General features: G+C 42.0%; 2 protein-coding genes across 7 annotated transcripts in view; both read left to right on the plus strand.

The window, feature by feature from the left end:
• The window catches only part of SLIT2 (slit guidance ligand 2), a 233,023-nt gene that overhangs the window by 133,937 nt on the left and 71,707 nt on the right, over positions 1-27,379 (plus strand). For all 6 annotated transcript variants that reach the window (XM_079989604.1, XM_079989605.1, XM_079989606.1 and 3 more), the window contains exons 6-9: positions 7,318-7,389; positions 13,083-13,154; positions 20,284-20,447; positions 23,506-23,644. In XM_079989604.1, coding sequence (XP_079845730.1) covers positions 7,318-7,389; positions 13,083-13,154; positions 20,284-20,447; positions 23,506-23,644 — 447 coding nt within the window. The remainder of the gene's footprint in view (positions 1-7,317; positions 7,390-13,082; positions 13,155-20,283; positions 20,448-23,505; positions 23,645-27,379) is intronic.
• Positions 1-27,379, plus strand: part of PACRGL (parkin coregulated like) — a 348,281-nt gene that overhangs the window by 6,115 nt on the left and 314,787 nt on the right. The gene's annotated exons all lie outside the window — the stretch shown is intronic.

Raw genomic sequence — 27,379 nt, forward strand, 5'->3', positions numbered from 1 at the left:
ATAAAGAACCCCTGTGGTGTTTTGTGCACTCTCAACTGGGGGTGAAAAAGAGATAATATGTGTCAATATATGTGATCAGTAGTATATGTGTTTGGAAAGGGTAAATAAAGTTATTGCTTGCAGAATCCTTGAGGAAAGCTGTCACAGGTATTCTTGATAATTTCTAAACTCTAAGGACAATTCTCTGATGCACATATATTTGAAATGAAATACTGAAGAAGCTTAATATGTTTAGATAATGAAAAATATTTACAGTAATGTTTCATAAATGAACAGAAACATTACTGTATTGCTTTGTGTTACGTAATGAAAATGAGACTCGGAGGAGGATGACACCCACAAGGTGGGCAGACTTTATGCAGCAGTTATTTTTTAAAAAGGGCACAGACAATTGCTAGCCTCAAACCCCTTATGTGGATTTAGGATTTATTGGGAGGCAGGGCTATAAACATTTAACGGATCGTCACAATAGTTCAAAAAGGTACATGAAACCCATATAACCAGACTTTATGCACTTTGTGAAATGAATAAACCCCACACACTGTGATTTGCATGTGAAGATTTTCATGCATTTTAGACTGCTCCCTATGGCAATTCAGGTTTCTGTAGAGAAGATGTATGCACAAGGCTTTTTAAAAAAAGAACAAGTAGAGTTTCCCCAAGCTGGCAAATTAGAAGTAAGACTTTATTATGAACAGTTGCTGTAGTCCAAGATCTCCTCTGGTGTCCATACTGCAGAAACAGTGTGTGGTACCCCTGGAGATTTCTTGAATAAGGCTTCCTGGCCCTTCATCGCACTTGTTTTTCCCTTGGTACCAAGTTCTTTCTCTCTGCTTCTATTCATTATAATACAACACTTTGCGTCTTCTTCTTCTTCTCCTCTTGGGATAGGAGGATCTTTGCGTTCAGAGAGCCAGCTATGGGCTCTGAGAGGCTCAACAACTGCTTTACAAGTGGTGCTATGGTAAGCCTCCGAGCCTCTTGGGCTTGCTGATCATAAGATTGGCAGTTCGAATCTGCACAATCGCTCCCGTTGCTCTGTCCCAGATCCTGCCAACCTAGCATGGTTTAGTCATGCTGACCGCATAACATGGAAAGCTGCCTGCAGACAAAGACTGGTTCCCTCAGCCTGAAAGTCAATTTTGACTGAACTTAACCATCCAGGGGTCCTTTACATGAGAATTCCATATATCCATAATTCAGATATGGTCTGAAGCTCAACATAAAAAAAAAAAAACAAAGATCATGGCCACTGGTCCCATCACCTCCTGGCTAACAGAAGGGGAAGAAATGGAGACAGTGAGAGATTTTACTTTCTTGGGCTCCATGATCACTGCAGATGGTGACAGCAGTCACGAAATTAAAAGACACCTGCTTCTTGGGAAGAAAGCAATGACAAACCTAGATAGCATCCTAAAAAGCAGAGACATCACCTTGCCGACAAAGGTCCGTATAGTTAAAGCTATGATTTTCCCAGTAGTGATGTATGGAAGTGAGAGCTGGACCATAAAGACGCCTGATCGCCGAAGAATTGATGCTTTTGAATTATGGCACTGGAGGAGATTCTTGAGAGTCCCATGGACTGCAAGAAGATCAAACCTCTCCATTCTTAAGGAAATCAGCCCTGAGTGCTCACTGGAAGGACAGATCGTGGAGCTGAGGCTCCAATACTTTGGCCACCTCATGAGAAGAGAAGACTCCCTAGAAAAGACCCTGATGTTGGGAAAGGTGGAGGGCACAAGGAGAAGGGGACGACAGAGGACGAGATGGTTGGACAGTGTTCTCGAGGCTACCAGCATGAGTTTGACCAAACTGTGGGAGGCAGTGGAAGACAGGAGTGCCTGGCGGGCTCTGGTCCATGGGGTCATGAAGAGTTGGACATGACTAAACAACTAAACAACAACAAAAAATAATTTTAACAACCTCACAATAGCTTCATTTTTAATTTTTTTTAAAGTATTTGCATTTTTGGATAGAGAAAACATTATTTAACTGGCAGGGATCTTAAAAACACAGTCAGAAAGACATACACTACTTTCCAATAGGCCTACTAGGGTCACTAAACATATTAGGAGGAAAGAGTTTGATTCTTACACCTCAGCTGTTACCATGTTATTCAATCAGACTAGTATTTTGCCTAATTTTTATTTAGTATTTGGGTTTGTTGACACTCTTAAGAATACCTTCCCTGCTGAGTAAAGGATAAGATTTGGCGATAGAAGGGGGAGGGTTTCTTCAGCCAGTGGCAACTTCTTAAATAACTTTTGCATTGATATTTTTCTCTCTGACCAGTATACTCTCAATAGCCTTTTCAAAATCAGTTGCCGCTATTCCACGCTACCTCAAAGAACATGAAACAAAGAGAAAAAACACTACATTTTAATCAGCAGTCTTGCTGCCAAGAAAATGGTTTGTGCCAAGTTTTATCCCAGAGTGAACAGGAAAAAAATGTGGGAAAGCAGCAAGTTTGAAAACTGTTATCCAGCCTCGGCTACAGCAGTGTTTGGAAGACATCATTAAAAGAAGGACCCCCAACTTCTTCTTTTTTTCAGATGCACCTGAACTCATGCCAATTTAGGAGAAGAAATCTGCCTTTCAGCTCTTGTAGGACAAGATTTGCTCGAGTGCTTTCTGTGCCGTTAAATCTTTCCCTTTGTGTATAATATGGATGATTTAGGAGCAGCTGTGTCAGTGCTGATTTATACATTGACAGCTAAGGATAATAAGATATGGGGCCAACATACTGCTCACCCTTTTACAGATTAACCTGCAGACTGCATTAGGCAAATTTGATGGCATTAAAAGATTTTACCAATTTGTCTGGAAACAATTTCTCTTTTGTGTTGTGTCAGGGGATAACATTTCATGCCATTGTACTAATTTAAATGGCTTAGATAAATTACTCTGGAGGTTAGAGAACTGTACTGGATATATTATTTTGGCCCTTTAAAATAAAAAGCCTATTAACTAAATTGTTAAATGCCCTTAATTAGTTAAAATGAAAAGTGCCTGGGAATTTAAAAAAAAATACTCTGCAACACAAACATTGCACCAAAATGATTAACTGCAGTGTCTAGAAAATGATTGTTCTAGCAGACAAGTAACATACTGCAGTGAAGAATACAGGAAAAATAGGGAACAATACAGTGTGAAATTTTATTGTGCAAGCTGAATGAGAACAGTGTAAGAGCAACACTGCACCCTTGTACTTCTTCCATTAATCCCAATGGACTGAACTCCTAGTGAGTATATTTCTGAGGGTATACAGTCCTTGATCATGCCTGCAAATACTCTTGCTTCCAGTCCCACTGCCTCTCAAGTTACAATGAAGCCTTGTAGTAAACGTAAAGGTACCCCTGACCGTTAAATCCAGTCGCAGACATCTCTGGGGTTGCAGTGCTCACCTCGCTCTATAGGCTGAGGAAGCCGGCGTACAGCTTCCAGGTCATGTGGCCAGCAGGACTAAGCCACTTCTGGTGAACCAGAGCAGTGCACAGAAACACCGTTTACCTTCCCGCCTATTTATCTACTTGCACTTTGACGTGCTTTCGAACTGCTAGGTGGGCAGGAGCTGGAACCGAACAATGGGAGCTCACCCTGTCTTGGGGATTCAAACCACTGACCTTCTGATTGGCAAGCCCTTGGCTCTGTGGTTTAGACCACAGCGCCACCCGCGTCCCTAAGCCATGTAGAGGTAATCCCAAATTCAAGGGCTTCTTACGTACTGTAGCTCTTTAGCACTCCTGGCATGCAGCTTTCCTGCAGTCAGTTAGAAACAGGTGTTGTTCCATACAGCACTTCATATATATCTTTATTCCTCTTTGGAGGGGTGACATGCACGCTGCACCTGGCCCACCAAGCTGCTGCAGATCTGAGCAGGGGATAAAGTGCCCTGCCTGCTGTTTATAAGAGTGAAAGGCAGCATTTCCACCTTTCACAGAACAAAGTTGTAGTGGGGAAAGAAGCAGTGGCTTTTACTTTGCACAGAATGATCTGTGTGAAGTTAAAAGGCAGCATTTTCAGCCAGCCACAACACCAGTACTAGAATGGGGAAGCCCAGAAACACTGAGTGTGCAGAGAAAGGCGGGGGGCAGGAAAGATGGAGGAAGAGTATGCTGAGTGCCTGGATGCCTGTGTATGTGTGGTGTGTTCAGGTACACACTAGCCATTCCCACTGCTTGTGTGTGGCCCAATTCAGCCCTTGAACCAGAAAAGGGTTGCCACCCCTGCTGTACAGCACTGTATTATTCATTGTTACGGTTCCATAACACAAATGCACACATTGCTGCATGAAATGTAGAAATAAAAAGCAAACAAAAAAAAATGTTTGTACACATTGTGTGATAAAAATAATATTTGCATTAGCTCATTTGCGGTTCCATGAAAGTGAAATGGGTTTTTAAAAGAAGTATAGGACAGAAACTGGCTGTTGGAAAATAGCGGGGGACAGGACTGTATGGTGTGGCATCGATACAAGCAGCCAATGTAGGTTAAAGCCCCAACACTCAAATTTTGTGTAGAGAAATGAGGGCACTGAATCTAGATCCCTGCTGCCTCTCACAATAGCTGTTCTTCAGATCTTAGTAATTTTGCAAGGACATAATGAGTGAAGTATTCAGTAAGTGTAGGCAGGAAAGGGAGGGTGCAAAAAGGCACAGGTGAGTCAATAGTGATTCCAACATCCCATTCCTGCTAAGTCATCCACCTGTTGAGACCCTATGAGCGTATATGTAAAATTAAGATTTGCACCTGTTTACCTCGAATTGCATTTTTCATTTTACCACCCATTCACCTAGTTTGGAGAGTTCCTTTTGGAACAATTTACCATTCTTCTTTGTTTTAACAACCCTGAACAATTACAGTTATGAGCAAACTTGCTCACCTCGCTGCTCACTCCTAACTCTGGATCATTTATGAGCAAGTTAAAAGGCGCAGATCCCAGTATCAAAGTAATACAGGAAAACTATTGTTCTATCAAGAGGGTTGACATACAAATTTGCTTTGGAATATAATTCTTTTAAGCAAAGTGTGTTCTTCCTCATGGAGAGCACAGGTTGCGGGCGGGGCTGACAAGAAACCTCACTGTTACTAGGCAAATGGTTTGGCCATCCTTTAAGCAGGGGTGGGCTGTTACTGGGGAAATCTAGATGTTGCCATTTTTTGATTGACAGTTCTAAAAGCAGGATGCTGCCTAAAATATTGTAACAGTGTTACTTCAGAAGATGTAGCTTTGCCAGTGCAGATCTTGCCTCAGTGAAGCAAGTCAGTAGAAACTGCACCTCTTTGCCAAAGAGTTTTGCTTAGAAGCAAATCTCACAGGTTTTACTGCACACTATTTGGAAGTAAGTGTGTTTAGAATCGGATCTTAAACCAGTGGAAATCAAAGCATTTACTTTAGTGGCAGAGTAGACTGGAACTGTTAGAGCATGGGTAGGGAAACTAAGGCCCAGGGGCCAGATCCAGCCCAATCGCCTTCTAAATCCGACCCGCGAACAGTCCGGGAATCAGCGTGTTTTTACATGAATAGAATGTGCCCTTTTATTTAAAATGCATCTCTTGGTTATTTGTGGGGCCTGCCTGGTGTTTTTACATGAGTAGAATGTGTGCTTTTATTTAAAATCCATCTCTGGGTTATTTGTGGGGCATAGGAATTCATTCATTATTCTTTTTCAAAATATAGTCCAGCCCCCCACAAGGTCTGAGGGACAGTGGACCGGCCCCCTTCTGAAAAAGTTTGCCTCATATTAAGCACTCCCCTTAAAAGTAACTGATACTTGCTTCCAATGCTTAAAATCAAACAGCTCAGCTGCAGTCAAAATACAAGCCCTATTCAGGCATTCAAATTGCTTGAGAATGAGGGAAAGTTGTGACATAGGAAGCCTATTCTGCATGGGTACGCTTCCTGCACAAGTTAAACTCCTCCTTGCATATGGCTCCTACATTCCTAGAACAGGCCCTCCACTTCAGAACCCACCCCCCATGTGTGGGGAGCAGGGGGCAGGGACAACAATCATTCAATCGTATGGCTATTGACTGTAGCTCTACTATTTCTCCCAAGCATTTACCAGTGTGTGGGCTTTCCTTATGGCTGTTTTCAAACTTTATCATAATTGTTGGCGGGTTTATCATTAAATGGATAGGTGTAAAGATTTCCATACTCACTGAATCCGTTTCAGACAACCTGCTTTAGTTGCTTGGGATGGATGGATAGATTAAAAAGTGTGTGTGGGGGGGGTGCATCTTTGTTGAAACAAGAAAATGTTGCATAATTTTAAATAAGGTTAGCAATTTAGGGGGGAAAAAACCTTATAAATTGATCACCCCAGTCCTATTCACGTTTATCTGGAAATAAGCCATGTGGAACTTAATTCATGAATGTATGCACTTCAATATTGTATTTTAATTTTCATTGTTATGTTTACAGAAATGGTGCTCTGGGTTATTTCAACCAGAGATTTGGGTTTTGCTCTTTGTATGAAAATGTATCAATCCGCCATTCAATACCACACCCCAAATGAGGCAGTTGCCAATATAGTAATGATCTGAACCGGGGAAGGTAATAATCTTCAGAAAACTGAGTCTAAATTTTTCATACCTTAATACTTGAAGATTAATAATGTATGGGCAGCCCTGGTGATTTTTATGCCTAGAATTTCTGTGCTCCTTTATTGCATCTTATCTACATAGCTTCATGAAGAATATAAACTGTAGGAGTCATACACTATGGATTGCTTTCACGAACAAGAATATGAATTGGTTTTATTCAGAAGGGAACTGGGGGAATGCTATGAGCATCATATGCATGCCTAAGGATGTGGAATTCTGCCTTTACGGAACTAAGGGTGGTCTCTCTCCTGTTCGCCAAGGATAGTGAAATTAACATGCAGCTGGGCTTCTCTGATAAATGGATTCTGTTAGGTCACTGAGGGGATGTGTGTGACATTAAGTGATTTACAGCCCTTTACCTTAATGAAATTGTTTCAGCGAGATGACGTTGAGAGCTTTTAATGGATAGCTTTTCTTGATGTAATGAAATTGCATTCCTTTGGCATTTAATATAAGGTGCAGTTATTATTTACTGGAGCTTTCCCAAGGCTGTCGTGTTTTTGCACACGCAGTTCGGAACAAAAAGAGACTTCGGTGGCAGCATCAAGACCAGAATGGTGTGTGACATTCTTAAGCAGATGAGTGTATTTGGGGAGTGCATTTCAGTTAGTGTGGCCCACCTTTCAGCCTTATCTCTTAAGGAGGCTTTCTTATCCACAGCGCTGCCAGCCTTCATCTCTTTCACATATCGCCTCCTAATCTATTTAACAGGCAACTGGATTACAACCAGATCAGCTGCATTGAAGATGGGGCATTTAGGGCTCTCCGTGATCTAGAAGTGCTGTAAGTAAACTGCTTGTCTCTCTTACTTTTTAAAACAGAGAAGTCCAAATGCAGACGCTCATCTCGTGTCAAAACGTTTGAATGAAATGATGTATTAGAATAAAAATGATGCATTAGAATATTGCTTGATAAAATATTATAAGCACATGGAAAGAGTGGAGATAATCCCACCTCCTTTTTTTTTTTTTTACAAAATCATCACATTTGTCAGGTAGAACCATGTAAGGGCAAAGTAACTTCCTTATGGAAATAAATAAAGGGTTTTACGATTCAATGTATTCTTGTAAGCCCATTTTCCATAGTGCAGATCCACACAATTATTCCCCTCTTTTCAATCATAATCTTTGTGTAATGAACACATTCCAAAGCCTTGAATACACATTAGCAGCTTTCACAAAGCAAATTTTCTGGGAGATGGGTGTGTGATGTTTTCAAGAGCTGTGGCTTTCCATACTCAGTTTTTCTTGCAATTGATTTTTGTTCCTGACCTGCTGCCTGCAAGCTGTTCACTGTGGAATAGCTTCATAGAAGTCAATAGGAGTTTTGTAGAAATAAGCAGGTAGGTAAGATAGGACCTTAAGTTCCTTTTATATTGTCATACCAGTGATGTATAGCTTATCTTCATTTAACTGAAAGTGGATACAGCCTAGTACCCTAACAGTTTCCCTCTTCCTGCATTTTAAATGTAATCATTATTACATTAATGATGATTAAATAAAAACCTTACTGCCTCTGAAATAAGACAGTAAATGTAAGGAATAAAATGTCTATTATTTTTTTTTTAAATGGCACATAATCGTGAAATATGCCGTCAGTCAGGATTGCGTGTTCCTTGGTGACACATTTTAAATAACTTATTTTCTCTGTCAGTATACAATGCCCTATGCAAATGTGCCGCTCGTTGTTTTGATTTAATCGTTTTAAAAACAACCAGAAGGCACAATGCTAAATTAGTTCTAAAGGAGATTCTTGTTAGTAGATTTCAAAATCAGAAAGTCGTTTTCAGATTTTATTTTATTTTTAAATAAAAGGAACCCAGAAGCCCAGATGGAGAGCAATAAATATTATCATTATTTGGCAAATTCAGAGCTTGTCCCTTCTGTCCAGCTACAATAGTAAATCACAGTTAATGCTAGTTTGCATGTAAAAACAATTGTACCACTCCTTGCATTTTATTCAAGATGAGGTATTACAATGTTATAAGAATTTTTAGGTCTTCTATATATATCATAGAGCGAATAATATTGTAAAGTGAAAACACTTTTTAATGTAAAAACATTTGGATTATTTAAGTTTTCAGATGGGTCGTATGCCATTCACACATGATCTACATTATTTTATCAGCTGCCAAAGAATTTCTAATCCTGGATGAAGTAGTATATTACACTGTCCACTGTTCATATAAAACTTTAATCTCCCAGTAAGCTATGGAACCTGTCCCATGTAAAATCTTATGCAATGAAAGTCAGGCCAGGCCTTCCAAATGTGCTTTCATAGTACTCTTTTAAGTTAGTGCATCATGTATATCCAATCTCTTAATTGGATACTATCCATACTCATGCCCATTTGTGGCAAAAGCTCTGTTTGTTGCTGGATCAGTTCACCATAAAACAGTATGGCATCCCATAAGAAGGTAATGAGCCTAAATGTGAACATCGTTATAGGAACAGCTACACATGACTGGTAGCTGGGCATGGCTATCTACATAGCAAAGAACAATTAAGAAAATTCATTAAAAAAAACACGTTCTAATATTCTGTAGATTTTGTTACTTTTGAAATTGTGTATATTGACGTTTAATAATGTGTGTGCGGGATGAGCGGAAGCGAAGGACCAAATTCCTAAATCTGTTAACAGCTTGAAGTTAACCACTTATGCTTTCTATTTGACTAATCACATTTGCTTTTAATAGAGCAAAGTTCATGGAATGCATTATATATATGTATGTGTAGCAGGCTTGTGCGATATATATATATATATATATATATATATATATATATATATATATGCTTTATGGACAGGTTTTCCTCAAAGTTTTAACTGTAGACTTGGTATATTTCTAATAACTATTTCTAATAAAATTTCTAATAACAACAAAAAGATGTGAGGAAGGAGGAAATGCTTCCTGTGAATGGCAATACAGTTTATGTCTTATTAAAACAGCCAAATTGAAATTCAGACCATTCAAAAAGAACACTTGGAAGGGTTTTAGGTAGCACTTCTGCCAGTGAATTCGTCCTGTGCCTGCTACTGTGGTTTTGAAATCACAACCTCCTGTTTTTAATTTTCCCCTGCTGCTGGCGGTGTGTGTGTGAATGGGGATCAGTCAAATAGTATGGAAATGGCAGAGGAAAACAATGGCTCTGGGAACTGTCACAATGTGGTCAAATTCAGGAGCCAAATTGCAAAAAAGAAAAAAGGAAAGGGGAAACATTTTTCTGTACTGATAACTGTGGGGTTACTTGAACCCAGGAAAGAAGAAAGAGTAAACAGATTACAGGAACATTTTGTGACGTCGGGAGGTTGGAGATGGAGGTGAACCGACTGTGAAATGTCATAGGTCATTGATGTCATGTGTTCTGGCAGCTGGTCCATGGACCCATGAAATAACTTCTTGTTCTGGGGAATACCATAGACTTCAACAAGACTAGTTTTGCAACACAAATCCCTGTAGGTCTTACAAGTGCACACCTGTTTTGATAGCAAAATTGCATGCTTTTTCAGAGTACATATATAGTTATTTGCTTATTAGCTTCATACGGGTTTGTTGCATTACTCAGGATGCGCATAGCGGCTAGAAATATTTTGGCAGATACAGGATAGCATCCAGCCTATTGTACCAACAATTTGTAGAACAATCAGCGCTAAAATTAATTGAAAGGTACATCAGAACACTGTTCCATCCATGGAGCTATTAAATGATTCTTGAGCATGTCAGGATCACTTGGTTCCTTTTTACTAAGAATGCACTTATTTATCTTTTCTACACAGTAAGGAAATAATAAGAGTTTGGATTTTCACAGACTTGCAGGGCGGTTTTCATTAGACTGGTGACACTGATAAGGGCAAACTCAATATTTTGAAGCAGTTCTCCACACCCTCCACAACAAGAGTTGTTTCACAAGTCTTGACAATGGCATAAACCCTGTCATCTTTCACTTAAGCCATGTTCATAGGCATTTGATATTAGTTGACAAAAACACCTTCCATGTTATTGAGTAAAGATTGCAGGTGTTCGTCGATTGCAGGTGTCTGTCTGTTTTGGTGTTATTAATATTACAAGTAGAACCTGCCGCAGAACACTTCAGAGCAGAGTGGTCCCAGTTAGCTATGTCTTCTTCCCAGGTACTCAGTTTAATTTCCTCCTTCCCTACTTACAGTTTTCTGTTCCCCACAATGGTCAGTCTGCATTCCTTATCCATTGAAGATGCTCAGGCCTTGGCTTTCCCCCTATTAAAAAAAATGTAAACAATTCTGACACTTTTAATAGCATGTGAAACTTCTGCTGCTGTTGTTGTTATTAAATGTACTTCCTTTTGAAATTATTATTATTTAGTATTGTTATTATTAATTTCATTTTTCAGTTGCCTAGGGTTGGATCCAAAGACATTTCCTCTATCAAAGCTTTCTTAGTTGCCGGAAGAGAGTGTCAGCCCAATACCTCTCTCTACCGGAAGCAGAGCCTAAGTCCCTTTCCTTTCCCTTTCCCTTACAAACATACAAAAACCCCACCCTAGGACCAAAACTGCACTATTCTGACACCACTTCCTGACTTTACCTCCAGAAGCAGGTCACTGCATGCTGCTATATAGCAAGACCAGCTCCACTGGATCCAAACCATATTGCATCTTTCCCCTAAGAAAACCATATTACTCTCCTTGAAGGTGCCAGTCACTTGTCTTGTCAACATCTTTTCTTAAAGTCCATGCTTTGGAAATGCAATGTTAGGATCACATAGTTCATATAATGGATATTGTCAGGGAACTGCCATCAGTGCTGGAGGGAGAGAGCTAAAGCCAGAGGGATTCCAGAGAGCGTCCAGGGATCGGGAGAAGCAGCCCATCTTCTGGGGAAGAGAATCAGCGTAGCACCAGTGGAGAAGGGGGGCAGATGGGGGAAGCGGCGAGGCGGTCCCATGACTCCTCGCCGGGGACCAGCGGGGAGAGCACGGGTCCTCCGCTGCCCATGCCCTCCTTACGCAGAAGGCTTTCGCGCAGAGAGAGTAGGCGGAGACTAGGCGTCAAAGAGCTTATTTTCTGGAAGAAGTTTAAGAAACGCCCACTGACGGATTCTGCCAGCGATTGAGTCAGCCACGAGTGAGTGGCTGTCCAGACAGAAAAGGTTCACTTAGGCAACCCAGCCAGGTGTTTGCACCCAGACGGGGAAATAAGCACCGGCTTACGCACGAGCAACCCCTAGAACCATTACAGATATCTTGCTCTGTTGTGATTCTGCTCACCTTTGGGGTAGCCATCTTTCTGCCATCTTTCTGCCCCAGCTTCCGTTTACGACTGCCATTTTACAGTATTATAAATAAATAAGCTTTTCAGATTACAGCTTCCTTCAGAGTGATATGAAAAGCTATATATATATTGAAAGAAAAATGCATTATTTTAGGTTTAGGACACATACACCTGCCACACACTGTTCTTATAGCATCCTCCTTTGTTGGCTCATAGCATAATAGATTTATGCAGGTGTTTATGAATTTTGACTTGGCTAACTAGTGCTAGGTCACTGACCTATTCTCTTGTTCATGCTGAGCTTTTGTAGGATGTTCTGGCAGCTCCTGGATGCTGCTGGAAACTTCTGCCAAAGCTGCAGAAGGGAGAGAAACTATGGTACCTTTCATTTCCTCTTCCCCTCTTTTCCATAGGGGAAAAGATTGTTTCTCTCGCTTACATTAGGCATTTTTTCAGGAGATGCTTTTTTTGAGGCCAGCAAAACTCCTGCAGGATGAGGGTGCTTGAAAAATATTTTTTTAAAAAAACCCTAACATTTCCATAAAGGCAGATCATGCAACTCAGCACTTAGTTGTTCATCTTCCCTTATCATTTTTACTGAATGTTAACTATTTAGACACTGTCCCAATCCACCAAATGCCTTGTACATGCAAACTTACTCATACACATTCATTTATGTGTCAAGATCTTCTTAACTGGATCAGGGCAATTGATTTAACTTACTTTCAAATGCATTTGCTTAGTGCTAATATTGTATTGAGTACAAATTTCAGTTTTCCTCTTTTACATCCGATGAGCATTTCCATCTCAAAATAACATCAGCCATGAGAAGTTTTTCATGATCAGAGTTTTCATCCTGATCCTAAACATAGTTAAATCATAAACACAGTGATATAGTTCCATGTCTGTTTAAGGTTAGTGTTGGTATGCATAAGCGAAGTCTCTTTAGCACCTGTTGATACAATAACAGAGACATACTTAGTACTGAATGTCAAAAACATAATTTAACTTCCATTAAAGTTTAAGAAATTAGAGACTTGGCAGTGGTGGCTAATGTGTTAGTATACCTACCCAAGGCTGCCTTTGAAGACTGCTGGAAACAATAGCCACGGTGAGACTTCTGACCACCACTATATTTTTTAGAAGTCAGTCTGTTTCAGATGTTTCTTCAAATATTCTTAAAATTGTTGTGTCATGTGAAAATGTGTACCTGTCCTTAATGTTTTACAGCACTCTCAACAATAACAACATCACACGTCTCTCAGTGGCAAGTTTCAACCATATGCCCAAACTCAGAACCTTGTAAGTAGTTAACGTGTTTTACTTAAAATGTGATAAAATGTAATTCCTATTGTTAGTTTTTCACAATAACCAGTGTTGGGAACTATATTTTAGAGGTTTGACCATTTAGTACTACCCTGAAGGTGTGACTCACTGACCTGAATACTTCCCTTTGCGCAAGCAAGCCTTTCCGCCTTTGCCGTAGTGTAAGTGTTGGGTTGTGTACAGACGTGCAGTTTGTAAATAGCAGGGCAACTGCAGAAAAATGTGATTTCAAGAAAGGCTTGATAATATTTGAAAGTTGAGAAGGTGGGTGACACATCACACCCCATAAAAGATCAGAAATGCAGGGCATGACCATGCCACAAAACTTGCTTTTAATATTTTGGACCCATATGTGTTATATCTGTCTTGTGTCTTGAGCAGGCTGATTATTGGCTAAGCTATAACTATTTAAGACTCTTAAAGGTAAAGGTAAAGGTACCCCTGCCCGTACGGGCCAGTCTTGACAGACTCTGGGGTTGTGCGCTCATCTCACTCAAGAGGCCAGGGGCCAGCGCTGTCCGGAGACACTTCCGGGTCACGTGGCCAGCGTGACATCGCTGCTCTGGCGAGCCAGAGCCGCACACGGAAACGCCGTTTACCTTCCCGCTGGTAAGCGGTCCCTATTTATCTACTTGCACCCGGAGGTGCTTTCGAACTGCTAGGTTGGCAGGCGCTGGGACCGAGCAGCGGGAGCGCACCCCGCCGCAGGGATTCGAACCGCCGACCTTTCGATCGGCAAGTCCTAGGCGCTGAGGCTTTAACCCACAGCGCCACCTGCGTCCCTATTTAAGACTCTTAGACCAGTAGAATTTTCAGAGAGCACAACTTCTTCACCTGATTCCTTGTGCCTTGCATGTCAGTGTGAAGAAAACATTTGAAGGTGTGATAGATTGAAATTTTACATAGTCAAAACATATTTAAAAAATAGCTTCTCTGGAACAAAACCTGAGAGGTATTTTGAGGAACTGGTCAGGTTTCACTTAAGATCGCAGTAGAATCTGTGATTGGCTGTCAGATATGACAAATGTGAAATCTTTAAGATTTTATTGCAGTAATGCTAGCAGGCCTAATTCAATTAAAATGGCTCTCCCAGATTTTTTTTTTAAAAAAATATAAATAATACATGTTCCAATAGTGCAATAATTAAGGTTGTGGCAGCAGTTGCTTCAAGAACCTAATATTTAATGATGGGTCTTACATGTAAAATATGCATAAGGCTATTAAGAAAAATAATTGAACAAATTCTAGTTAGTGCTGATTTTTTTAAAAAAGAACACCAGTGTTTGATATGTTATCAACAGTAGATAAGTAAAACTGCATGAAGCTCATTCTCATATGCATTTAAATCAGGACTGAGCCCCAGATGTTTATCCTCCTCATGGCACCACAGTTCAGGCATTTGATGAAACCTTCTCTTCCCTATATGGAAAAAAACAAGTTGCACAAAGCGTGGCCCAGAATTTGAGAAGCTTTTGCCTCCTCAGGGTTGTAGTAGTTGCGGCTGCAGCAGCTCTTTTCCCATTCCTTAAACAGCCAGCCATGCCTAATCAATGGGGGTTATTAATTCCGTTGAGTATGGCTTTGCTAGGTGGCTCAGGATGGAATCCAATAGAGATGGATGATGATGATGATGATGATGATGATGATGATGATGATGATAATTTATTATTTATACCCCGCCCATCTGGCTGAGTTTCCCCAGCCACTCTGGGCGGCTCCCAATCAAGTGTTAAAAACCATACAGCGTTAAATATTAAAAACTTCCCTGAACAGGGCTGCCTTAAGATGTCTTCTGAATGTCAGGTAGTTGTTTATCTCTTTGACATCTGATGGGAGGGTGTTCCACAGGGCGGGTGCCACTACCGAGAAGGCCCTCTGTCTGGTTCCCTGTAGCCTCACTTCTTGCAATGAGGGAACTGCCAGAAGGCCCTCAGTGCTGGATCTCAGTGTCTGGGCTGAACGATGGGGGTGGAGACACTCCTTCAGGTATACAGGACCGAGGCCGTTTAGGGCTTTAAAGGTCAGCACCAACACTTTAAATTGTGCTCGGAAACGTACTGGAAGCAAATGCAGATCTCTCAGAACCAGTGTTATGTGGTCCCGGCAGCCACTCCCAGTCACCAGTCTAGCTGCCGCATTCTGGATTAATTGCAGTTTCCGGGTCACCTTCAAAGGTAGCCCCACAATGGAGCAAAAGCTCTCAAGCAATGTAACCTGTACACTTGGCTCTGTTTCCTCCATCTGAGAATGGGCTAAAACGCCACAACTTCAGCTGAGATCCTGCGACCTGACAAATCTACTGATCAATTGGGGGGGGGGGTGTTTGTGTAAAACTAGGAGAGATTTTCAGATGGGTCTCCTCTAGTTTAAAAAATGGCCAAATTAAGGCATGTAGCACCGAGAAAGGAGGACTTCAACCCCGATCCGTTTTCTTTATGCCAATTCTCTCTCATACACATGCACCAACTGAAGGATCTGTTTCAGCCTTGCATAATAATAATAATTATGTATGTATTTATTTTTGAATTATTTTTATTAATTTTACAAATTATTACAAATCAAATCAAATGAAATCAATTTAATATAATTTCCTAAAATCAGGTTTCCCGCTCCTGTTCCAAATGTATGATCATCATCATTTGCCGCATTATTTCTTATTTAGAGTCCAGGTGACATCCTTCACTTGCCATTAAACCATTCTTCCAGCTGACTGCTTTTTTCACCTTACAAACAGCACCTCCGTTACATCTTATAAATAAGTAATCAATTTCATGTGTGTAGTCCTTCATATACATTGTTGTTCCAGACCTGGTGTACTGGGAGAGTTAATTACTATCTTCCACTGTTCAGCTCTTTGCAGTCTTTATCTGGATGGTACAAGGTCACATTCTATTCCTTCCGCTGTTTACCAACTAGCATACGAGCTAACACCATAAATAACTCACGGAATGCATATCCAAACTCCCCCATTAAAATTCTGCTCTGGAGTTCTTCCTCGGCACACAGCTAAAAACAAAATCTTTTTTTCAAATTCAGCCTCGTTTCCAGATCTTTTCAGCAGCAGTTCGTTCTTTTTTCACTGCATTCTTCCAACAGCACTCCTAGTTCAGTCCAGGAATAATTTTAAATAAAGTCCATGCAGCCTTGGTTGAGCGGGGAAGGCATGATAAAACCTTGTTAAATTCTTTGTTGAGCATAAATCAAAAGCCTCTCCCCTCTTTTCCGAAGTAACAAACAGAATAACATAGCAGTGGCTACACGCGTCCTTTTCGTTATGCAGAAAAAAGGACCATTTGAAAAGCATAAGAGTGCTCAAAGCACCTGGCCCTCCCTTTCCTGGCTGTTGTAAGGATTCTCAAGCTTCGAAGAAAATATTCAGATAACTTCAAAGAGCAAAGGACCATTTGAAATTAATAATAATAATAATAATAATAATAATTTATTATTTATACCCCGCCCATCTGGCTGAGCCTCCCCAGCCACTCTGGGCGGCTTCCATAGAAACCAAAAATACAGTAAAATATCACATGTTAAAAACTTCCCTGAACAGGGCTGCCTTAAGATGTCTTCTGAATGTCAGGTAGTTGTTTATCGCTTTGACATCTGCTGGAAGGGCGTTCCACAGGGCGGGCGCCACTGCCGAAAAGGCCCTCTGCCTGGTTCCCTGTAGCTTTGCTTCTCGCAATGAGGGAACCGCCAGAAGGCCCTCGGCGCTGCACCTCAGTGTCCAGGCAGAACGATGGGGGTGGAGATGCTCCTTCAGGTATACTGGACCCGAGGCCGTTTAGGGCTTTAAAGGTCAGCACCAATACTTTGAATTGTGCTCGGAAACGTACTGGGAGCCACGTACTTGAAAGCATAAGACTGCTCAAAGCAGCTTGCCCTCCCTTTCCTGGCTGTTATAAGGATTCTTAAGCTTGAAAGAAAACATTCAGATAACTTCAAAGAGCCAAGCCCAGTCCTTTCGGCAGCTGACTGATTGCAGCCCATTAACATATGTTGGTCCAGAAACACCTCTTGATTAATGCCAATTGTCTGAATTATGGAGGACTCAATCACAAATCATGCCGGAGACAGGGGCTCATCTATGGCAGGGACATACTCCCAGTTGCACCCACTCTGCCTTTCAAGTTGGCAGACACAGGCTTGAGTGGCACAGCGGGATGCAGTGAGCTCCCCATACCCCACTGGGGAACATTGCCAGTATTTTTGGCTCATAAATCCTGCCTTTCCCCTGCCTGAACCTCCTTGCTGCCCACAGAGGGCAGCAAGGAGCTACCACCATTGAATTCGTGACGTAGCTGGAAACCTATTGTTATTATTATTTATATGCTGCCGATGTGACTGGGTTTCCCCAGTCACTATTTATGGTTTCCAACAAATTAATCCCTTGTGGTCTCTTCCAACTCTATGATTCTGTGATTCTATAGGAGTGCTCTGATGGTGTTTCCTGCTTGGCAGGGGGTTGGACTCGATGGCCCTTGTGGTCTCTTCCAACTCTATGATTCTATGATTCTATTCTATGATTCTAAAACACAGTGAGACATCAAACAGTAAAAACTTCCCTAAATAGGGCTGCCTTCAGATGTCTTTTAAAAGTCAGATGGTTGTTTATTTACTTGACATCTGATGGGAAGGTGCTCCACAGGGTGGGCTCTGCCTGGTTTCCTGTAACCTCCCCCCCCCTCCTCCTCCTCCTCCTCCATAATACAATAAAAATGATGGGTATGGCAAATAAAAATAAATATGAAAGTAGAAAAATAAAACGGGCAAAACACCACTACTAAAAAACACAATGCCACATTCAATTGTAACATATGAGAAGTACTGTCAGATGGAGATGGATCTCAGCATCCAGGTTGAATGATGGGGGTGGAGATGCTCCTTCAGGTATGCAGGGCCAAAGCTGTTTAGGTCCTTAAAGGCCAGCACCAACACTTTGAATTGTGCTTACTGGGAGCCAATGTAGATCCTTTAAGACCAGTGTTATATGGTCCTGGCTGCTATGTCCAGCCACCAACCTTAGGAATAAATAATCAACTTTTAACAGTTCAGGAGCCCTATCCTCTTTTTTTACTGGACAACCTTAACCTATGCTATCAACCTTAACCCCCTGCTATCAATGCAACATCTTTCCACCAACAGCTGAAAAGCTCAAATCCTTCCTTGGCTCTTTTTACTCCCTCCAGCCTTTAATTAACTGCACTGCTGCTATGATCAACTTCACAATCCAATACTTCGTTTCCCCAAATAGAGCCCACATGCCAAGATGAAAACACTTACGGGTTTGGTATCTTAATATTAAGCATTGTTTTGACCATGGGTCTCTAGGTGTCAATGCACCTAATCCCCTCTACTGTAATTAAACCAAAAGAGATGGAAGAGACGATTCAGCAGAAAATGTGCTAACGAAAGGATTTCTGCAAGCAGTTATGCTGGTGGCTAATAATACCTCAAAATGTTCATTAGAGATTGTTCTTAAAACTCAGGTTTTAGCATGGAACATCAGTTCCCTAATCAAACGGCAGTCTTACAGTACAGGAAAGACCAAGGTTTGAGATCAGTATACAGTGGTGCCTCGCAAGACGAAATTAATCCGTTCCGTGAGGCTCTTCGTATAGCGGTTTTTTCGTCTTGCGAAGCAAGCCCATTGACAGCTTAGCGGATTAGCGCTATTAGTGGTTTAGTGGCTTTTAGCGATCATTTACCTATCTTCTCCTACTCACAAGCTACCCACAAATTCCTAGGATCCATAGGGAAAAGTTTCTCAGTGCCGCCCTCCAATCTTTCACAGACCTAAAGGCTGCAGCATTCTTAAAGGCCTACTGTGTCTCAGTCAGATTTTGCAGGCACAGAAATGTTCATCTCTCAAGAGAGGCAGTGAGAACCCAGTACAGAGTTCCCATCTTTCATTTCCCCAGAGTGGTAAAGAGCGGGGCCTCAAAAGTGATAGCAGACCTATCACTGTCACGTTGGAATGGACCACAAATAGTCCAACTCCCTGCAGGAATCCTTTGCCCAACATGGGACTTGAACTCAGTGACCCTGAGGTTAAGAGCTCCATGCTCTATCAACTGAGCTACGTATGTAGCCACAGTCAAGGCAGCAAGGAAAGAGAGTTAAATGTCAGCTCAGTAGCAATGGTCTTATTAGTAGTAGTGGGGACAATAGATTAATGATGTCATAATTGTGAGAAGATGGGGCAGGGAGAGTTTTTAGCAAACTGTGGGGAAAGGGGCAGTTTGGGGCAAACTCTGGGGGATGAGGATTGGCAGCAAAGTAGGAATGGTGTATACTATATTTTTCACCCTATAAGACGCACCCAACCATAAGACGCACCTAGTTTTTAGAGGGGGAATGAATGAAAGAAAAAATATATTCTTTAAAGGGAGCACTGAGCAGAGCCTGTATGCATCCCAGGCTCTGCTCAATGCTCCCTTTCACGAGCCGCGTGGAGCGTGTGTGCGGCGCTTGCAGGCTTTTCCGCGAGGAGGGAGAAGGGCAGCCCGTCACTGATGGGTTGCCCTTCTCCCTCCTCGGGGAAAAGCCTCCAAGAGCTGCACACACGCTCCGTGCGACTCTTTAAAGGGAGCGCGGCTCTTGCTGGCTTTTGCGGGAGGTGGGGGAAGGGACAGAGTGCGGCTAAGCCAGAAGCTAGAACAGCGAGAGGGAGCACAGCGATCCCTCTTGCTGTTCTGGCTTCTGGGATAGCTGCGCAGCCTGCATTCGCTCCATACGACGCACACACATTTTCCCTTACTTTTTAGGAGGGGAAACGTGCGTCTTATAGAGCAAAAAATACAGTAGGTGGGGATGGGGGTGTTGAAGGAGATGTGGAGGAATGGGAGCTTGGTAGCAGGTGTGGTTACTGAGCAACTCAAGCAGGGGCAACAGCCCCTAATAACCTCATATAAACCAATCATAAGTGAATGCTCAGCAAGCAGTTAACACATTATAACCTCTCTGGAAACTTGTGGGGTCTTCTAGACTAAGTGCGTAACGTTGCAACTGCAGGCTTTAATCATGTTTCATCGTTTGCTTTGTACTTACTAGACTATATTGCCTTTATGTACTTTTTGGTTTTATTTTGCTGTGTTTTATCCAGCCGACTACACTCCAACAACCTTTACTGTGATTGCCATCTAGCTTGGCTCTCCGATTGGCTACGCCAGCGACCTCGGGTTGGACTATACACTCAGTGCATGGGCCCCTCACATTTAAGGGGTCACAATGTAGCTGAGGTTCAAAAACGGGAATTCGTCTGCAGCGGTAAGACACTCAATATTATTACAGCAGTACCTTGATGTGTAATGCATGACAAAACAGCCTGAAAGAAGGCATGGGTAACACAAGCTTCACTAACTGTGCACAAAACATAGTGCGTTCAATCTACTTAAAGTCAGGTTGCATATGTCTCAACCCCTTCCCTTGGCTATATAGATGCAGGCAGCTCAGCTCAAAGTTGGGAGCCTGGGAGGCATGCATGTACCGACTGAATCCTTATCTAGTCATCCCCATATGCCTGAAGCAGATTTCACACTCTCCAGAACCATGTGCACCTTCTACTGGAAAAGAGGGGGGGCTAGCTGGGGATACTGGAGGTAGGGGGACACGGGTGGCACTGTGGTCTAAACCACTGAGCCTCTTGCTGATTGGAAGGTCAGCAGTTCGAATCCACACAACGGGCTGAGCTCCCGTTGCTCTGTCCCAGCTTCTGCCAACCTAACAGTTCGAAATAACACCAGTGCAAGTAGATAAATAAGTACCACTGTGGCAGGAAGGTAAACAGTGTTTCTGTGTGCTCTGGTTTCCGTCATGGTGTTCCATTGCACCAGAAGCGGTTTAGTCATGCTGGCTACATGACCTGGAAAGCTGTCTGTGGACAAACGCCAGCTCCCTTGGCCTGAAAGCAAGATGAGCGCCACAACCCCATAGTCACCTTTGACTGGACTTAACTGTCCAGGGGTCATTTACTTCCCCCCCCCCTTTACTGGAGGTAAAAGGTAAAGGTGAAGGGATCCCTGACAATTAAGTTCAGTCATGAATGACTCTGGGGTTGCAGCGCTTACCTCGCTTTACAGACTGAGGGAGCCGGCATTTGTCCGCTCCTCAGACAGTTTTTCCGGGTCATGTGGCCAGCATGACTAAGCCGCTTCTGGCACAACGGAACACCGACACCAGAGCAGCGCACGGAATCACTGTTTACCTTCCCACTGGAGCAGTACCTATTAATCTACTTGCACTTTTGGGCATGCTTTCAAACTGCTAGGTTGGCAGGAGCTGGGACTGAGCAATGGGAGCTCACCCCATCATGGGGATTCGAACCGCTGACCTTTTGATTGGTAAGCCCAAGGCTCAGTGGTTTAGACCACAGCGCCACCCGTGTCCCTCAAGTTATTGGAGGTAGAAAAAGGCTAAATATTTCCCCTATCAAGCAGTTGTACCCTGCATGTGCATAGGTGTGGGATGGGTTGAAGCCAGCTTCTTCTGAGTCCTGTGGGAATCACTCACACTGCACCTTTGCTATGATTAGAGTCAACCTAGAGTGTCTCAGGTTACACATCTAGTGTCATAGTTAGAGGATGGGTGAAAAGTGTGGGCCCAGGATATTAAATCCAGATGGGTTTTTAACATAAAATAAGCATTGTATTCGAAGTGTACTTCTCGTTTATGCTCTTGCCATTTTTACAGCCTTAAAACCTCTTATGAATTGAAAACCCAAGGGTTTGGAAAACAGAATTCCTTCTGTACATTTTACCATGTCCGTGGCTTTTTCGATTGCTTGTAATGACATATTAAAATAACTAATGATATACCACTAACATTTGTCTCTATTTTTCCTCTGTTCATACTCCCCTAGATGAGGAAGAAGGCAAGTTCATTTAAATAAAACCAATCTTTTAATGACAGATTAAATCATTAGTCAGCATTGCTTTATCACGTTTCCTCTAAATGTGTATACAACAGTTGTACCTCCCCATTTTCTCTTTTACTCACCAAAAGGCTCGCTGAAAAGAGGGGTTTTCAGCAGTGAAGAAATTTTCTCAAGTAGTATTTAAAAAATGAGATAATTCAGTATTTTTGAAAGTTGCAACAGGGGGTTGCCTTCGTTCTGCGAAGCAGGAGTGGCTCACCTGTGTATTGGTCCCCAAGAGATTTCCACCCATTTTTAAAAAATGTATTTAAAAATACTGTTCATGTGGGTTTCCCACTGTGATACAATTGTGCTAAAAGCTTTACTGTGCCCTCTATTTTTTTATTTTATTTTACTAACTGCTGCCATCATTTGCTGTGATACTGTATGTCTTTACATTTTTTTAAAAAAATACTTCATTTATTGCTGACTCAGTCCACTGCTGTGATTCTGTGATGTCAAAAGCTTTTTTGCCCAATAACTCCAAATGCAGAAAACAAAAACCCCCAAGAGGGTCAGTGCACACCAAAGCCCACAGAAGTCACCCCTGCCGTTGACTTCAGCAACCTTGGGTGCTCCATAAATGCTTTAAATTAAGGGAGCAATTTATTAACTTATTTTTGCTTGTTTGCGCCACTGAAGAATGAACTGACTGCCAAATATATACAATGTTAATCAATGTTGGTAAGTTAAAGACTGCACATTGGCAATTATAAATTATTTGGTTAGCATATAAGGCTGAAGAAGGTTCCCTATGAAAGCTATGAAAGACGTTGATATGGTGGACTTATGGTGGATCTCTGGACTTAGCCACATTTCCTCACATCCTGCTGCTTTTCCTTCCTGGGAAAACTGCTCTTTAGTGCTCAGTCAGAGCAAATGGCAATTGGGTTTTCTGTGGTTTGTGATTTGGAGCTGAAGAGCAGGTTTCCCCTGGTAAAGGAGCAGGGCAAGTGGAAAGCTGCTTGGACCCATCCTTTCTAGCATAGGAGCTCAGTCCTAGCAGCTGAGGTCCATTTGGCCCCTCAAATAAAATATTTGATGGTTCGTCCATCCCACCCAGGTTGATGGGCATTGCCATTCAAATGGTGCATGTGCTTGTGATTGATTGTGCAGGGAGGGGCTTACCTGGGACCCCCCAATATTTCCTTCAAGTTGGCACCTCTGCTTTCTAGGCACTGGGCAATGGAAATGTGGGTGCTTTAATCCAGGCTTCCGCCATACAATATGTGAAAGCGTTTTCCAAGCATCTACTTCTGCATATTTCGTTTTAAGGCAGTTTTGGAATCTGTATTCTGGAGCAGATTAGGGGAGGGTTAGAAAAAGCGTTGCTTTTCGCTGCCTTGTGTAGTGAGGTGTTTCATTAATAGCATTCTTGCAGTTTTAGAAGTAGCAATCTGTTACTGTTTCCAGGTCATCAGTCTTTTATGGCTCCCTCCTGCAGCGTCTTGCACTGTCCTTCTGCATGTACCTGTAGTAACAACATTGTGGACTGCCGAGGGAAGGGCCTTTCGGAGATCCCAACTAATCTGCCGGAGACCATCACAGAAATGTACGTAATTCCCCCTACTTTTACTAATTTAATTTGTTTCTTGTTTTGTTTTTTAATTGTTTATCACAAGCTCGAACTGTGCTAAAATGGGGCATACAGAAATATAACTTCATAATGGCATCATTTCCTGAATGGATATTTCACATAATCTTGTATTTGCTTTTGTGGGCTAAATATAGCAGCACAGAATATATTTCCCCCCCAAAATGGATTCAAATGGATATGTTTGTGTAAATGTTTTTGAGACATCATGAGAAGGGCTATAATTTTAAATAAGTATATGTGAAATATTTAGAAGTTTTCTCCCATCGATGACGTCAGCCACCTTGGGTGCTCAATAAGTTCAGAATTATGTGCTGAAAATGAATGCTTGGATACCTTTGTCCTAATGGCCACAGCCATAAAACAGTTGACTATGTACTCAAACAGATTCTGTTTGAAGATATCTATGGAGTGTTCCGGACACTTAGTGGATTTTTGTTACCATCATGGTGTGGCCTTTCCTAGCGACTCACCAAGTCCAAACATGAGCACTGGGATTTAGCATTGTGTTGGAAGTTTCAGCAGTGACAACATCGGAAACCTAGCCCTCACGTTTTCTGCATCTAGGACAGGCTTCCTCAAATTCAGCCCTCCAGATGTCTTGAGACCACAATTCCCATCATCCCTGACCACTAGGGTCCTGCTAGCTAGGGATCCTGGGAGTTGTAGGCCAAAAACATCTGGAGGGCCGAGTTTGAGGAAGCCTGATCTAGGAGGTGTTAAAACTCTGAGTGCAGAGAAAACTTGCACATCTCCAAAGCAGATTTGGGGGTTTCGACTAGATGAAGGTGAACAAAGTCAGACAGGGCAGGGTATAAGACAATGATTGGTTTGTCCATCCAAACTCTTCTAGAAGGGGCTTCGCTCCCCATAAAGGGTCAGTTTTGCAATTTGGAGGGTGCTTTTGGATCCAACATTGTCACAGTCTGTTGTGTTGCTCGAAGTGCCTTTTTCATCTCTGGCTGATACTCCAGCTACAACCGTATCTGGAGAAGACAAGTGTCGCCACAATTTACTCATGCTTTGGTAACCTCCCATGTAGCCTGTTTACCGGTACTTACGCTTTTTCTTATTTCTTATTGTTTATTTTAATTACTATATATATTGTATTTTGAATGTTGTCTTTTTCATCAGCTGCCCAAAGAGATGGGTAGTGGTGCTGATGAAGTGTAGGCAAGACTTAAACTTTGGAACTGCCTGCTTATTGACACCAGGCAAGCGACTTCAACGAACACTTTTCAGTGCCTGTTTAAAATATATTTGTTTAGGCAAGCCTATCCAGACACGTATAAGTTGAGATGTTTTAATTTATTTTACTGTTAATCTTTATTACCTTTAAATGTTTTGATAGTTTTAAATTGTTTTTAATTTTAATACTTCTTGTAAACTACTTAGAGGTTTTTACTAGGGTCAGTAAAGAGAATGGCCTTCAGTTCTGCCTAAGGTGTTCCCTGACTAGATTTTCCTTCCCCAACCCTTTTCCTCATTGATTTCCAATTGGTTTCTCAGTTAAGTTCAGTTGGTTCAGGCTGTAGCCTGCCCTTTCTTTATGGTTTCTGACACGTGTTATCCAAAAGCAAGAGTACTGAAAGACGTCACAGAAATCCACTGCCTAATGGCAGAAAATGAGCTGCATCTTCCATGTTAGAGCAAAACATTCTTCTGAATACAGATGATTTATTGTTGTGTTACTCCATGATGACAGTGTTCATCGCTTTTGCTGATAAAATGCAACTGGAGGCATTTTTGTCATTAACAACCAGTCCCTTGAGGTACTGCTTGATAGAACAATTTGTGTAGATATTAAATACTAGTCAAGCTGTAGGACAATGTTTAAAGATTCACTAACATAGATATTGAGTAGACTGTCAGACAGGCTTGTTTAACGGTCAAGGGGCAAGTATATAGAACAGCGGTTATGAACAGCACTTTGAGGATGTAAGTAGAAAATTCATGATATTATTTTACAAGTAACATCATAAGCAATATTTAGTTGATGCAAATGCTTTGGAGTAGATTTGTATAATAGCCTGAAGGCTTCGGAAAGCATACGAAGAACATGAGATCTCTTCCTTTGTCAAAAGACAGTCATTAGGCATAGTAAGAAATTGTGTCAGTATCTGTCATAACGTTTTAGATTCAGGAGCTACAGTGATTTCCTTTGCTAAGATCTATTTCGTTTGCTGACATCTGTTTTTTGCCATTTACACTAACAGCAGATGGGAAATATGCTAAGATGTGAGGCATTTTTATTGCCATATATAATACCACCTGTGATTATATTGCTTATATTTGTTTTCTGTGTTAAGGAAGTTTGATTTCTTCTTGTGAATATAAAAAGCAAAGCTACTTCAGTGCAATGCAATTGAGTTTGTCTGCACTTCCAGTAGCATAGTAGAAACCAAGAGTATACTAGTGTCATCCCTTAGCTGGAGTCTGCATCAGAGAATGACCAGGAGCCCCAGTCTTAAGCCAAGCCCAGGGTCAGGTTCCATAGGGAGTGAGGAGCCAAGATCCTGCAACAAGGACCTGTAGCTGGGCGTTCGCATCCAGGATGTGGCTGCTGACATGGAGGCAAACAGGTCCCAAGCCTGAGGTCATCTGGTGAAGAGACTGAGTACATGCAATAACTTCTTGGGAATAAAGGTCTCTCTGGAACAGGGACAGGCAACGTGCAGCCCAAGGGCAGGATGCGGCCCACGAAGATCGTTTTACTGGCCCATGAGCCCCCCCCCCGAACTGAGCTGCCCGCTCAATGAGTCCCCAGTGCACTGCGCTAAACCAGCGCAGCGTGGTGCGGGGACTTGCCGAGAGGCGCCGGAAATCACGTCTGTGCATGCACAGATACCAGAAATTGCGTCTGCACATGTCCAGATGTCAAAAATTGCTTCTACGCAGGTGCAATTTTTGGCATCTGTGTCGCAAATTCTTCGCAGCACTTATATATCACCAGACCCTTATATATAGTGAGAGGGTGGGGAGGGGTATTACTCAGAAGGGTGGTGGGAATGGCCGATAGGTGTGGTAAATGACTGTTAAGGACTGCAGTTGGTCTTACAGGAAAAAGCAAGGGGTGAGATGGCTAAAAATAGCTTTATCATGTATAATGAGATAAGAATCCAATGTCTCTATTCAGACCAGGTCTCTCCAGTTTGGTGATAAGTTACAATTCAGCAACTTCTCTCTCCAGTCTGTTTCTGAAATTCTTTTGTAATAAGACAGATACTTTGAGATCTTATATAGAATGTCCTGGGAGATTGAAGCATTCTCCTAGTTTCCCAAGAATGGTAGCTGTGATCTCCAATGCATTCACCTGTGCATGTTGGGAAATTACCTTCATTTGAGGATTCATGGGCTATTGCTCCTCTCTCCAGAATATACAATGTTACTCTGTGAGAGAGAGAGAGAGAGAGAGAGAGAGAGAGGGAGGGAGAGATTGCATGTGTTTGTCGAGTAGAATATTTGCCCAACACAGTTTTTCCTGTGGAAGTGGATGGGATGTGCAGGAGTCATGTTTGCAGAACGGATCCCCCCTTCCTTGCTTGAGTGGGGTGTCTTGTATTCCCAGCTGTAGAAGTGGAGTTGAGGTTCCTGTTGTATTTGAAACCTGCGTATGCCATTACCCAGGAATTAGCTAAGAAAAACCTGACTTTTCTCACAGAGTTTCTTGCCCATGAATCCAGCATTTTTGGT

This window comes from Podarcis cretensis, assembly GCF_951804945.1.
Source record: "Podarcis cretensis genome assembly, chromosome: 9".
Taxonomy (NCBI): domain Eukaryota; kingdom Metazoa; phylum Chordata; class Lepidosauria; order Squamata; family Lacertidae; genus Podarcis; species Podarcis cretensis.